This window comes from Scardinius erythrophthalmus (assembly GCF_964197995.2).
Source record: "Scardinius erythrophthalmus genome assembly, chromosome: 20".
Lineage (NCBI taxonomy): Eukaryota > Metazoa > Chordata > Actinopteri > Cypriniformes > Leuciscidae > Scardinius > Scardinius erythrophthalmus.
In genome coordinates this window covers 26,744,628-26,759,721 of record NC_138240.1, presented here as the reverse complement: position 1 = coordinate 26,759,721, position 15,094 = coordinate 26,744,628, and the positions used below count along the sequence as shown (strand labels likewise).

The 15,094-nt window shown below is 38.9% G+C and overlaps 1 protein-coding gene across 2 annotated transcripts in view; it reads left to right on the top strand.

Moving 5' to 3' along the window:
- Positions 1-9,377, top strand: part of pdlim2 (PDZ and LIM domain 2 (mystique)) — an 82,372-nt gene extending 72,995 nt beyond the window's left edge. For both annotated transcript variants that reach the window (XM_081349106.1, XM_081349107.1), the window contains exons 7-10: positions 576-694; positions 6,819-6,958; positions 7,327-7,438; positions 8,194-9,377. In XM_081349106.1, coding sequence (XP_081205232.1) covers positions 576-694; positions 6,819-6,958; positions 7,327-7,438; positions 8,194-8,386 — 564 coding nt within the window. In that variant the 3' untranslated portion in view covers positions 8,387-9,377. The remainder of the gene's footprint in view (positions 1-575; positions 695-6,818; positions 6,959-7,326; positions 7,439-8,193) is intronic.
- The last annotated feature ends 5,717 nt before the right edge of the window (positions 9,378-15,094 follow it).

The window sequence follows — 15,094 nt, the reverse complement described above, 5'->3', positions numbered from 1 at the left end:
ACTGTTCTGGTGTGAGCTGGAATGTGATTTTCAATGCAATATAGATCTGGGTTGATTGCTGGCTACTTGAAGGAAGAGCAGTATTTCACCCTGCACACATACAATAAAAAAAAAAAAAAAAAAACCTTCAAATTGCAAACCTTCATAAATAGCACTGTATCTGTTTAAAATATTATGATAAACACAAAAAAATATATATTTTTTATTTTTTCCCAGAATCCTGTCTTTGAAAGTGTGTAGTTTTTTTTTTTTTTTTTTTTTTTTTTTAAAAGTACTTTCTGATGCTGGTTACATTTGCACTTAAATATCTTGGTACTCCCTGGATTTTATCATTATTAAGGAAAAAACAAGGGTGGCAGTATTTCTGGCCTTTGGACTGAGCTTACGCACACACAAGGTTGCTCAACCCCAGACGTCTCTAAGCAACTGCAGGTGCCTCAGCATGGGGTATGAGACCGAGGGAACATCCTGGGATTTTTCCGACATCTGCTGAGCATACACGCACACAATCTTAGGGATGTACAGCTAACTGACACAGCTATTCTGACCTGTCCTATGTTCTGTGTATTCTGTAGGAGATCTCTTCCGTGGATTTCCGCAGTAACTCCGTATCAAGTCGGACTCCAACTCCCCCTGGACGATACTCTCCACACAGCCCCATTGAACGAGAGCCTCCAGTTTCCCCTCGACGCAGGTACATAAATGCACATTTGCCTTGTTTCTCCTCTCAGGTCACCCAGAAGAACATTTTAATCTACATTACTAATAAAATTATGATTCAAATTATAATTTTACAAATTAATATGTAATATGGAAATAAATTGCAAACAGTATTTGATTATTTATTTAAGATAATTTCTTTCAAATGAGAAGAAAGTTAGGTCTGGTTCAATTGCATAGTTTTTATTGCATCAATTTAACAGTTGTCAGAACAGATTTATATTGGCTCCTTCTGTCAGATGGCTAAATGACTCGCACTACATGGCTACTGTCCCAAAAATGCCTTTACTTTCTCACTTTGTCTTGCTTTCTAGAAATGGATTATATTATTTCTGCCCCTAATTTCCCCCCCAGCCTTCTCCCTTTTCTACATACAATGACCCCACCCCCTTTTGCTCAACCAATAAAAAAAGGCGAAAACTATTAACTACACCCCTTTTCTGCTGTCAACCAATGCTAGGCAGCCTAAAGTCACACCTTTCAGACTGAAACTCTCAACTTTCGTACATCTCGTCAAGACTCGACAGAGAGGGGTGTGTGTGTGTGTGCGTGTTTGCCGGAGTTTTAGATGTGTGTGCAGTTGTCACCGTAGGCTCTGTTGTTGTTCTAACAAGAGTTGAACTAGTTGGATAGGAATTTGTCTTTGTTTGCTTTTGAGGTAAGTCCAAACTATTCAGACATCTTCCTCGAACTTACATGGCAAATGACAGGCTAGTCTGCAGGGGAAGATGAAATATCGTAATGTGAGACTAGCGCTCTGCTCTGTTTTCTGCACTGTAATGTAATGATGCTGCGTCGACTGTTTTCACTTTTCAATCTAAAGCCTGTTTAGCAAGATTGTAATCATATTTCAGCTGTGGGGGGTTGCAGATGGATGGAATGTTCTTTCTATGCATATGTCTTCTTTACTTCAGTAAATGGTGCCGTTTAAATATTCAGAATGAGAAACTTGAATACTTCCCCACTGCAGCACTTATTTATGTCAGGGGATTATGAATGCAACACGAGAGGGACAACCGGTTCCTTTGACCCCCTATTCTATAACCTACTCTTTGGTCCCAGACAGTTGAGGTGGCGCACCCATAAAAATGTTGTCCTGTGCCCCATGAATTTAGCCGTCGACCCTGTGAGGAACTGAGAGGTGCTGGGAGAGTTTTCAGCGGAAAATCAAACTCACTGTCTGGTTTCAATTTGAAGCATGTCTGCATGAAGATAGTGAACATGCCATTTATTTGGAGATTTACAGTGTCTTCAGATGCTTTTTCCTCAGTAATGACTATTCCAAATGCTCGTTTCTTTTAATTTTCGGTCATTTCTTGGACATGCTACTTTTTGTCCAGTACCATACCAGCACACATTCCAACACGCAAACAGTCATGTCAGTTATGAGATGCTGTCATGCAGGTTTCTTGTGACAACCACACCCAGAAACTCAATAAAACCCTCAAGACGGACACTTTAAATCTTTAAATTTTACTCTGATTTCGTAATTTTCCGCCTCTGTTTGACATTACGGTAATAAGCATTCACTTTTTGTCAGGGCAAGAGTCCTGTTGGATTGTTTTGGCTACTGGTTAATCATTTCTCACCCCATATCATGGCCTTTGCACAAAACAGAAATCCTGATAACATTTGTTTTGACAACTAACTCATTAGCAAACTATCACAAGGCCAATCCTGTCAATCCCGTTGTGTGCTTGCTCAAAAAAAAGGAACGAAAGTAGGAACCAGATACAGCAAACATTTATTCAAACAAACATAATATTAAATACAGACATGCAGGGTTTGAACTTAACTTTTTTACCCACCGGCCAGTTTGGCTTCTAAATTAAGTTACCGGCCATTCAGATCTTCTTCTAGCCAAAGAAAAGAAAAAAGAAAAAAAAGAAATGAAAATGATTAGCAACATCGCAGCTTATATGTGTATATATGTGTATGTATGTATCAGTGGGGATTTCTTTAAGACTGCAAGGGAAGCTCGGCTTCCCCTATAATGTAAAAAAATTAATGGTCAAATGTGTACTATTGTGTTAACATTGTATTGACTAAAAATGCGTTAGAAAACGTTCATCTCAAAGATGAGTTCATTCAGAATCAGTTACATATAGCAGATCGGCTGACTCGATTTCCTTCTCATACATTCCCGTAGCATCACAGTGCATTTCCCTGTTGAAGCCCAGTGTCCATTGACTTCAATGGGGCTGCTTTGAACAGTATTTTTCAGTGCTTCGAAACTAGACGGGCATTGGATAAAGGCTGCGATTATGTCCCGCTCACAGATGCTCATCGTCTCTGGGGGTGAGTGGAGGAGTGGGCTTGCCTGGACTGATTGGAGGGTCTGTCGAAAGACTGCATCTCCTTTTGATTGACAGCGATTTCATACAATAAAAAGTCGCTGATGCTGAAGCTATTCGAGCTCGATCAGTTCCATTGTGGATTTTGCAATTGTAGTCGAAAGACAAACTGCTGCAACCTATTTCATGGTATTTGCTTGTCGAAATTGCTAGCCGATTTTCATAATACATTTCACAAAATTATACATTTATACCTTTATTATATTATTACTTATTATATTTTGTATATTATTAGTAGTAATTAGTAAAAAAAAAATATTATTAATATTATTATTATACTTTATTATATTATTATTTATACCTTTATTATATTATTACATTTATACAATTATACCCAGCTCTGCTGGCCATTGAGAGGACACTGGTCAAGTCACTGGAAAAGGCGCCTAGTTGGTACGACAGGGTCACAGAGCATTTTCTTGAAAAGGAATGTAGAATTTACGTATAAATAAATGGACAGTTTTTATGATGTAGGCCAAAAATGAGCTTCCCCTCTTTGAAAGACCAGCAGTCTTATATCTTATATTATATATAATATAATATATATATGTATGTGTACATATACATATTTCACATGTACATGTACATTTCATATATTAATTTCTTTTTCAAACAAAATCCTCATCCTTTTCACCAAAAACATGTTTTAGGTGGACAGATCAATACAGTACACAGAACATGTAGGATGTTGGAAAATAAAAATGTCTTTTTTGATTCTGTTAACCAAATGCTTTTTAATCTTCGCTATTGCTTCAATGCAAATGAACCATTTGTTGCGTAGTGACGGGCATGTTCAAGTAAGCCAGATATGCGCAGATTCTGCGCAATACGCTGTATTTAATAGATCACGATGACTCACAAGTTGAGTCTTTTGCGCTAAATCTGCCCAAATTTGGCTTACATAAACTTCCCCAGCAAAGTGAGTAAACATAATAACACGGCAAATTTGCTAGTGATTTGACAGCGTTACCTGCCACAGTTGATTTTTACCCGCATTTGGTGGGTTAGCAGGTGTTCATTTCAAACAAGGAATGCAAACAAAATCGACAAGCACACATGCAACATCCATAGGAGGACAACACCAGACAAAGAACATGAGAAAATATTGGGTATTTATACATAAAGGGGGTATTTATACATAAGGGGTGATTGGCAAACAATACATACCTAGGAACAATCAGGAGGTAATCAGGGTAGGGTAACAAACAAAGCAGGCAAGACAACATTGGAAACCGAACACGAGTGAACACAGAAACAACTGGGAGCATGGAATAGACTTCAACATAAGTCCTTTACAAGACTGGGGAACAAAGGCTGGGATCATGAGACAGACTCTCACTCTGCAGCCCAGTCTTTACTCGATAAAAAATGCAGTGCTACCAAATGCGCCCCATTTCTCTTATACGTCCACTGATATGCAGTAACAGTCTTCCCTGGCTTATTAAATGTTGCAAGAGCAGTTTTTGAATGTGTTAAAGGGGTCATATAATGCCATTTTTGTACAAGCTAATATGATTCTTTAGGGTCTAAATTAAAAGTTTGTAATATACTTTAATTAAAAATTCTCATTAGTATTGTAAGAAAACACTAATTTTACCTGGTCAAAAACAGCTCTGTTTTCAGCACGCCGTTTCAGTGCATGTGTCTTTAAATGATAATGAGCTTTGCTCACCCCGCCCCTCTGTTCTGTCCGTACACCGTTTCTAACACAATAACCACGCGTTGTTCATTATAAACGTGGGATTATGAATTATATTGAGAACGTCGTAGGCTACATAGAAAACATGCCGTAATGTACCCTGTCCCTGAGTGTAAACCTTAGATGCATTCATCGTGAAGCCTGCAGCAAGGTTTGCAAATTTCGCAAAGATTAATATAAATACTAATATAAAGGTTAATAAAACATTACACTCACATCTTCTGGAGGTTCAGCAGTAACACGTTGGTACCGATCCGTTTTTTCTCGTTTGTAAAGCTGTCTGTTGTGAAATGATTCGCGTAAACATGAAAGCATGGACGATCGTGGGGAATCCCCGTGAGGGAATCCCCGCGTCAATCCTTTGGGCATATTGCTTCAAAAACAAAACTCAGCCACTGCATCTATAACGGCTCAGATTTAGGAACATCCAAATGACTGCTGTGTTTCTTATTACATCTAAGAATCGCGTAGACGCCATTCTACTCCAGCATATCAACAATGGCGGACTAGTATGATGACGGCTGTGACAGCTTGCTCAGGGCGGGTCTTGTGTTGAAACACGGCTGTCAATCACAATCGCGGGAGGGGCGTACGATCTTATGACGTCACAATATCGAACGGCTTGATTTCAGAGATGGTCAAACATATAAGGAGATTAAAACAAAACCACTGGATGGATTTTAATCATGATAGGATGGTTGTGTACAGGCACTGCCAACAGACATTTCAGTGCAATCAACTTGTAAAAGTGCATGTACCATTATATGACCCCTTTAAAGAATCATACCACTTATCAAACACACCATACAAACTTGGGTGATATTGATTTTAGAAGTCTTTTAATGCTTCCCAAGATTGCATTTATTTAATTTAAAAATAAAGTAAAAACAGTAATTTGTTAAATATTTCAATTCAAAAAGTTCTATTTTACTATATTTTAAAATTTACTTTATTCATTTGATGGCAGAAGCTGATTTTTCAGCAGCCATTTCTCCTTTTAGTTGTTTTAATATGATTTTGTTGCTTAAGAAAAAAATCGTATCAATGTTTAAGTTTTTGCTATTCATTTCGTTAAAAAAAGAAAAAATGACTTATCTTAACTTAACTTTTGAACAGTTGTGTATGTTTGTGGGTAAAGTGTTTATTTTCATGCGTGTATGTTTTCCACTAGGCTGTATAGTTTGTCTGTACGGCAAAGGCCCAATATGTGTAAAGCAGTTATAGGATGCCCATGTGTACAAGAAAGCTCTGTTTATGACTGCATAAAAATGCAGCCATAAACCTCCCGCTGGACGGCTACTGTAACTGCACTCTAATCAGCCCATTAACCCTGTCATCATAAAACAAACACCATTTCTCAAAGCCCCACTCATATTCTTCCCCAATCTTTTTACTCCCCATGTACAGTCTGCTGATTGCGGCATTCAGAGAGATTAGGGTCGACCACAGGAGTGAGCGAAGAACAATGGAGAGAACAAAAGTCTTATACTTTGATGGAAACATCATGTGCTGAGATTTACCAGGCAGGAATGACTCAAATCCACATGAGTTTAGTTAATACAGAGATCTCTGTTACCAAGTAATGTGGAAAAATGTGTTTTTCCATAATGTAAAATACCTAATTATCTAACACACCGTAGCTTTTTAATATGAAATCTGTCATAAGGAATATTGATTTTGTAGTCTTTGAAAAGATTGGTTTCTTGTCAAGACTGAGTTATAATATGCTCAAAATAGCACAGCAGACATTATACACTATCCATAGACTCAGAATCACTTGTGAAGTTGCCATGAAAGCATAAGCACTTTTGCCTTAAAGGCATCTGTAATTATATCTGTTCTGTAGTACAAAACCAGGACTGATCCCTCCATAATGTTAATATGAGTATATTTTGATGGATATGGAGATGGAAGATTACTGAGGCCCTTCATTCTTACTACAGATATACACATCACTGTTGGATTGTGTCTTGCTGGTTGGTTGTGTTTTTAAGGTGGTGTCAAGTTTAACTTGTAGATGAATAAACTCTCTTTCTCTCTTTCAGCTCAGACTTTGCCATGCAGAGGTTTGACAGAGAATCAGAGGTGTACAAGATGATTCAGGAAAACAAAGAATCGCGTGCGGCTCCTCGCCAATCCAACACCTTCAAGATGCTGCAGGAGGTGCTGGAAGCTGATGAGAAAGGTTTGTAAGACAGTATAAAAAGAGTGCTTTGGGAAATTAATGTCACAGGCTTAGACGCTCAATGAACGTCAAACAAAGTCTAGTTCACATTTTTCACAATTGTTCAGAAATTATTGAAACAATAATAATAATAGACCAACTTGGGTGTTGATTATAAAAAACAATCAAAAAAGAAAATCATCAGAAAGTGTTATGTTTTATTTCGGTTGTCAGAAGACACCATGGTGTAAAAGCTTTTAGCGCATGCTTAATGTTTTAAAGGACATTAAGCATAAAGTGAAAACTGCTAAGTGAAGGTGAGCTTTGGACAAAGTCAATGTGGGTGGAGGTAAAAGGAAAATGATGTAATTTTATTTTTGTATTCACAGAGGGCGCCATCCTTTTTCCAAGCAAGTTGTCGCCAAGCCCTTCCAAGGTCACGTCCTCTGTTTCTGGAGTGCAGAAACACCACACCTGTGAAAAATGTGGCACCAGTATTGTGTAAGATAAAACTCCTGAATCCCTCAGTTTCTGCACACACTCCATTGTACTATATGTCCTTTGCACAGGCATGCTGGGATTGCTTGAGAGGTTAATGAGCCGGTAACTTGATGAGGGTTGTGTGATGTTTAGCCTTTAGGGAAGAATCGTTCTCATCATCTTTTCATGCTAATTAAAGTTGATGATTGAGTACGACTGAGACAAAACCTAGACAGCATTTTAAGGCACCTTAGGTGCGTCATCAACAAGAACATTGTTCCAAAAGGTACCACCTTTTGACAACAATCTAATTTACTTCAGTGCTGTTTAAAAGGCATCCCATAAAGCACCTAATGAACTTGGTTCACACACTACCAGACTTTCAAGTTATTCAGAACACAATAAATTAATAGAGAAACATGTTCTTTATTGCTAGGAGATGCCTGTAAAATGAAAACAATGTGTTCTAAAAATCAATTCAAAATATCAAACATGTTTGATATCCTCCAACTGGATGGACTCAGAGTTTGAAGCTAAAGAAATGGGTGTCTGTGTCCATCATACACTAAATCTGTCTCTGACTGCTCAAAATCTGTAGACTGGCTCTGATTTTCGGCAACTAGCATCAACCAGACTATAAATCAGGCAAAAATCGAGGCTATTTCAGCCTTAATGAGATAATGAGCTCTTCTCTGACTACTAAGTAGGCAGCTAAGTTATAGAACAGACCTTGTGTTCAGTGACTTTAAAAGTTCAATTTCTCCTTCCCCTTTCAGCACTCAGGCTGTGAGGATCACAGATGACTGTTTCCGTCATCCAGAGTGCTACACCTGTACAGAATGTGGACTCAACCTAAAGATGCGCGGTCACTTTTGGGTGGAGGACAACATGTTCTGTGAGAAACACGCCAGGGAAAGATACCTGGCTCCCGGCGGTAACCCTCGCTCTGTTGTGTCCCCACACCACTGAGACGCCCAATCAGCCGCCCTCCTGACACCACCTCCAACTCCTCTAGTTGGCTAGGAGCATAGGGAGGAGATCATTTCATTGTTACGTTGTCCAATGTTAGCCAAATAAGAGTGGTTTGGCAAAATGTCACTTGAAGCTTTGGGACCTGGCACAGTTGAGTCTTCTCCTCCAGGTATTGTTACACCCCACAACTAGAGACTATTGGATTTGGAAGGGGGCGTCTGCATTAGAGTGTGTGCTATTTCTATAACAGTCAGCATATTACAGTTGAATTTCTACATTGCCTGCCACTTCCACATGTTGTATTATGCTTAGAAAACAGCTTGTTTCGATAGACATTTAATTTGGGTTTATCTTAAATAGTTTGTATGTTTGGCTGAAATTTGTAGAGCTTTTCCATAAACCGTGACTCAAATGGTTAGATGCTACAAGTGGGCATCAGCAGCGCTAATGCATACGGGACTGGTTTCCTTAGTGTGTTTGTGTGTGTGAATAGTTGCAAACGGTTTCATATATTTCAGTTTGCACCTGTTTGAAGGGTTTGATGATTACTTGGAAGTGATTCTTAGTTTGATGTATATTTCTCCCTTCATAAAAAGAAACCATCATCCACAACAAATCCTCCATCCACACGCATTTAGTTTATTTGCCATTTGCTTTGTATTAAATAAGGGAAATCTAAGAAATTATAATAAATGTGTAAATATGTTTATTTTTCACTTTAAACTGTATTTGGACTGAGCGAAGGGTTTTGCACGCACTTGTTTGTGTTCAGGGTTGCATGTTTCATTTTGACTGTATTGTGTATTTTTGGGTGAGAGAGGTTTGATCATGCTCCGATACACAGCTGTGACCTTTGAATGCAGGAGAAAAGAGTATCAGAGTTAAAACATAAAGCCAAGGTCAGATGAATCGTGAATCCTCACATTGTGTTTGTAGGGTTGCCTCTCTTTACCTTTTCCGTTTCAAATAAAAACTTTGATTATCAGCGGATGAATTGTGTTTGGTCTATTTTGCTTCATTAGGTTATTTTGATTAAATTCCATATTCATTTGCCCATTTTGTTTAACTATAAGATGCTTCAGTAAGAATCAAAGTGAACTGATATTTTTCCATTAAAAAGTTTGATAATTAGTAGTAATAAAAGAACTAAACAGAACTTAAAGTATTAACAGAAATTTTAATTCTGAAGTGATCTAATCCTTTATTTCGATAGTCCACTTTAGACATTCTACTAACTATACATGTAAGTAACTTTGCAGCTACATTGTACTAACCCGAACCCTAACACTTAACCATAACCTAGCAGTCTACTGAAAGTTTACTACAGTTTACTAACTCTAATGTGAGTTAGTTGACATGTAGTTGTAAAGTTACTTATAGTTAGCAGAATGTCTAAAGTGAACTACCGAAATAAAGGATTACCGGAAATTTTAATTCTGAAGTGAACTACTTCTTTAAGTTCAGTAGTTTAGTAGTATGTCTAAAGTGGACTATCAAAATAAAGTGGAACCAAATTTCCTGATAATTTACTCACCAAAGATCAAGTCATTAAAGGAGCATTTTCTTTTTCCATATCATATTGAGTACCTTCTGCCATTGTCGTAGCTTCACATCTGTCTCAACAGTGCCTGTTAGCTTAGCTTCCAAACAAGATGGTGGATATTGTTTTTAGTTTCTGCAAGTGAAGTCCCACCCACTGATCTGTAATAGGTCTGTAGCGTGAGTGGGTCCCACCCCCTGGAAAAATGAGGAATGAGTGTTTGTCTCAACACCTCTACATAGATATGGGACTTCCTGCCTAGAATGACGCTAAATTACGATTTTTACATCATTATAAGCAGGAACTGCAACACTGAAATCCGTATTTCTCCCGTCTCAAGGGAAAATGATGGAATAATGCACGAATAGGTGGAATATGACTGGGTTTCTAACGATACAAAGCTTAATGCAAATGGGTGAAGTGTTCCTTTTAAGACAAGTCATAAAGATTTAGTCATCCAAGATGTTCATGTCTGTCTTTCTTTTTTTTTTTTTTAGGTTTTTGAGTAAAACATTCCAGGATTATTCCTCCATAGAGTAGACTTCAATGGTGTACAACGGTTTTCAAGGACCAAATTGCAGTTTCAATGCAGCTTCAAAGGGCTTGCGATACCAGCTGAGGAATAAGGGTCTTATCTAGCGAAACGATCGGTTATTTTCTAAAAAAATAAACAAACATTTATGTACTTTAACCACAAATGCAGGTCCTGCTCTAGCTCTGCGATGCGTCACACATTATGTAATCATGCTGAAAGGTCACGCGTGACAGGTGGAAGTACCGACCTAGTGTTTACAGAGCGAACGTGCAAAGACTAAATCAAACAGCATGTAAAAAAAAAAAAAAAGAATAAATAAAAGGTAAACCGACGATTTTGAATTTGGAAGAGAAAATGAGATGGAGTTTTTCGCCCTACACTACCTTTTTGAACTGGAACACGAGTGACTTTCAACGTGATTACTTTGTAATGCTGTTAATACCGAAGCCCTGTTTGAATGCACCGGGGACGGTCCCATGTGCTTGAAAGTCATTTGCCTATATTGAAAGGTGGAAATTCTCATGTTAGTAATTATAGACCTATTAGTATTTTACATATAGTCTCAAAGATTGCAGAGAAATTGTTGGCTGTGCAAATCACTGATTATCTAAATACTAGTTAATTTGCTATGCATCCAATGCAATTTGGCTTCAGAGCAAAATATTCAACTGAGATGGCAAATAGTTATTTTGTATTTATCTCTCTTAAATTTTCTTGACGGCGGCGTTTCTTGACGTCACAAAACTTTTGACACTGTAAACCACACAATTCTTGTTTCTAAATTACTTCAGCGACTTTGAGGTGGATAAAATATTTGTCCAGTCGCACACAGTATGTCTGAGTTCAGAATTATAAATAAGCTTCCTTAAGTATATCCACAGGTGTTCCCCAAGGATCTATTCTGGGTCCATTGCTATTTACGTTGTATATCAGTGATCTTCTATCCGTTTGTCCCAAACACTAACATCCAAATGTATGCGAATGACACCGTTATTATGCACGTGAGCAGTGTGTCACAAGTCGGAAATGAACCTACAAAATCCCTGGTTAATGTCACAGCTTGAGGGGACTATATTATTCCTTTCAGAAAAAGTAAATTTAGTCAGTCTGTATTTTCTTTCAAAGCCACAAAGGAATGGAACTCCATCCCACCAATAATTAGACGACTGGATACATATGGTTCTTTTAAGTTTCATCTCAAAAAATGGTTACTTACTACTCAGCACTTTCAACATTAGTATCTTAATATTCTGATTTTGGCTTCTTTGTAGTAATTGCTCTTAGTTATTTGCTTTCTCCTGTCGCTATTTTTCTTACCTTCTATGTAGCACAATATATGTTTAGACAAAATGTTCTGTTAGTGTATTTTAGCCCCCTCTCTTTATTCTTTCTCTTTTCTGTGTGTATGAAAATAAGATGTTTTGTTTTTAGGGTGACTTTAACATTCAATTAAGGGTCTACAGATGAAAAATAGCCTTTTTGGCAAATTCTTTGGCCTTTGCCTTTTCACTTCAAACTGACAAAAAATAACCTTATACGAGTTTGAAACAACAAGAAGTTGAGTAAGTAATGATGATATAAATTTAAGTGATAGAATTTGTTTTTGGGTTACTATTCCTTCAATTTTAAAGATTTGAGACCTGAATATTTCTGATAATACAATAAAGGAAATGAAAACAGAGGCTGACTTGCTCCACATGCACAGTTATTATTATTATTATTATTTTTAACAACCATGGCGAGGGCTATCACGCACCTAGTTCCCTTTCGAAAGGGAGAGAGAACATGCCTAGAGAACACGTCTGAAGGGACTGTTTTGTCTGTTTTGCAATCATCTGGAAAAGGTAAAGAAAACAATTATGGCAAGTGATAAGAAATGTGTGGATCCGTGTCTCAAGTATCTGACACCAGTTGACACGCACAACTTGTGCGTTTACTGTCTGGGCGAAGAGCACGCACGATCAGCTCTTGAGAGACCTGATTGTGGAGATTGTGAGTTTTCCTCAAAGAAAACTCCACTCTCGTCTGTCCCTGTAGAGCTGTTGGGTGTTATGGAGCGTTCTTCAGCGAGGCTTCAGCTGCCGTGGGAGCGCGTGAGGGATGGAGCCGTTCGCAGCAGGCTTGATGGAACTGTTCCTTTCTGGCCATAATTCCCCAGCTCCCGTGAGCTACATACTGAGATCAAGAAGGCATGAAAGAACCCGTATCCAACACGCATCCATCACCATCAGCGAGCAAACTATGCTGGTGTTGAGGGGATGCATGAACACGGCTATGTGCCGGTGCCCCCATTCAACGAGATGTTTGCGAACTATCTCGTCGCTGGAGAGGCATCAGCACTGAAAGCTCCGGCCCTGCCTTCCGAGCCACTCAAGATGACATCTCACTTTAATGGCATGGCAAACGCTGCAGCGGGTCAGGCTGGTGCTGCTTTACACACGTTGTCTGTGACAAGCATACCAAGCCGACCTGCTGGAGGATTTGGACCAGGGTTTCTCCCCTGACGCAGTGGACGAGCTGCGCCGCACCATAGATCTGGCTCTTCGGGCCACCAAACAAACCGCTGCCTCAGTTGGAAGGTCGATGGTGGCCACGGAGAGACATCTGTGGCTGAACCTGGCTGACATCGGGGTGAAAGAAAGGGGTTTAAAGCTTTTCTTTCTCCTCTGTGACGGTTTTGCCATCTGAACTTTTCGGCGCCTCCATTGAGATAGTGGTGGAAAAGTTCAGAGAGGCATTAAAATGCATTTAAATCATGCATTCCGCTGCTGTACGAATCCACGCCCAGACAGCCAGGGACTCCTGGCCCATCCCGGTTCGAGGACCGGAGACAGGGCCAGAGGTTCAGCGGCGCCTCTCGCACCCCTCCTCCTCCTCCGAGTAGGTCGCAGAGAAGGCGCGATTCGAGGAAGGATCTGAGGGAGGTGATCCAGCACAGGCTCCCTCAGCGTCAGTGAAGGATCCCCTTCCTCTGAGGGTGAACCCTCTCCTCTCTTCTTTTCTCTCCCCCCTCTTCTTCACCCCAGGCGCTTCTTACATCAGGCTAAATAGGCAAGGCAAGGCAAGTTTATTTATATAGCACATTTCATACACAATGGCAATTCAAAGTGCTTTACATAGAAGAAATTAAAATAATAAAAAGAAATAAGAATAATTAAAACAGTTTAGAAAAATAAAAAATAAAATACAGTACAAAGAGTCGGACGAACATTGGCACAGTGCTCATTCAGTAAATGCATAGTTAAACAGATGTGTTTTGAGTCTGGATTTGAAAGTGACTACAGTAGGAGCACGTCTGATCTCCTCTGGAAGCTGGTTCCAGCTGCGGCTGGCATAATAGCTAAAAGCGGACTCGCCATGCTTAGAGTGAACCCTTGGTATTTCTAGCTGATATGATCCTAGTGATCTGAGTGATCTGTTGGGTTTATATTCAGTGAGCATATCTGCAATGTATTGAGGTCCTAGGCCATTGAATGATTTATATACCAGTAATAATACTTTAAAATCAATCCTAAATTTAACTGGGAGCCAGTGTAAAGACCTGAGGACTGGTGTGATGTTCATATTTTCTAGTTCTGCTCAAGAAAGCTGATCATCTGTGCAAGCCAATGTTATAGCCAATAATAGCCAATGTTAAATATATAAAATATAAATAAAGGGGAGGAAAAAAACAGCAAAATATATCGATGTAATGACATAGTAGTGTAAAATCACACTACTATACAAAAAATGGTTTTAAAACAAAGCAAATAATCAATAATAATAAATTTATATAGCACCTTTCAGACATAAAATGTTGTTCAAAGTGCTTTACATTAACAAAATTGCACAGATGATCAGCTTTCGTTTCTTGTTCTAAGTTGGGGAGGTAAACCTTCATTAGACAATCTTAAATTTCTTGATGGAATATAATTAATGAGAGAGCTAGTAAATATAGTTAGGTCCTTGTCCGTTTCGAACTTTGAACGTGATGAGTAGAACTTTAAAATCTATCCAAAATTGTATAGGAAGCCAATGCAGTGCAGCCAAAACGAGATGGTCCTAACTGCGGAACATGAAATCCACGGGGAGGAGTCGGATCCAGATCCGACTCCTCCCACCTTACATATACCTAAACCTACCCATCTCCACCCCCTGATCCCTAAACCTACCCATCTCCACCCCTTAATCCCTAAACCCACCCCTAAACCTACCAATCTCCACCCCTTATATCTGGATCCAACTCCGCCCCCCAGATCTCGTGTACTGCATTGAGGTGCTACTGGCCAAAACTGGTGTTATATGTTCTCTCTTTTTTTGGTTCTAGTTAATAACCGAGCTGAAGAGTTTTGGATAAGCGGGAGTCTGTTAATTGATTTTTGTGGGAGGCCAGTAAAAAGTGCATTATAATAATAAAGCCTGAGATAAGAGCTTGAATTCATATTTCTGCATTTTTTGGTTTAAAAAAGGACAAATTTTAGCTATGTTTCCTTTGAGAAATAAAGAAGATTTTGTTACCTTATTAATGTGCGCGTTAAAACAAATCTGAGTCTAAAATAATGCCCCAAGACTAGTAACCTCTGGTCGTACCCGAGGAGTGAATTTAACTAGATTCTTAAACAACAGTTCTCTTTTAGTTTTTGGGCCAAGT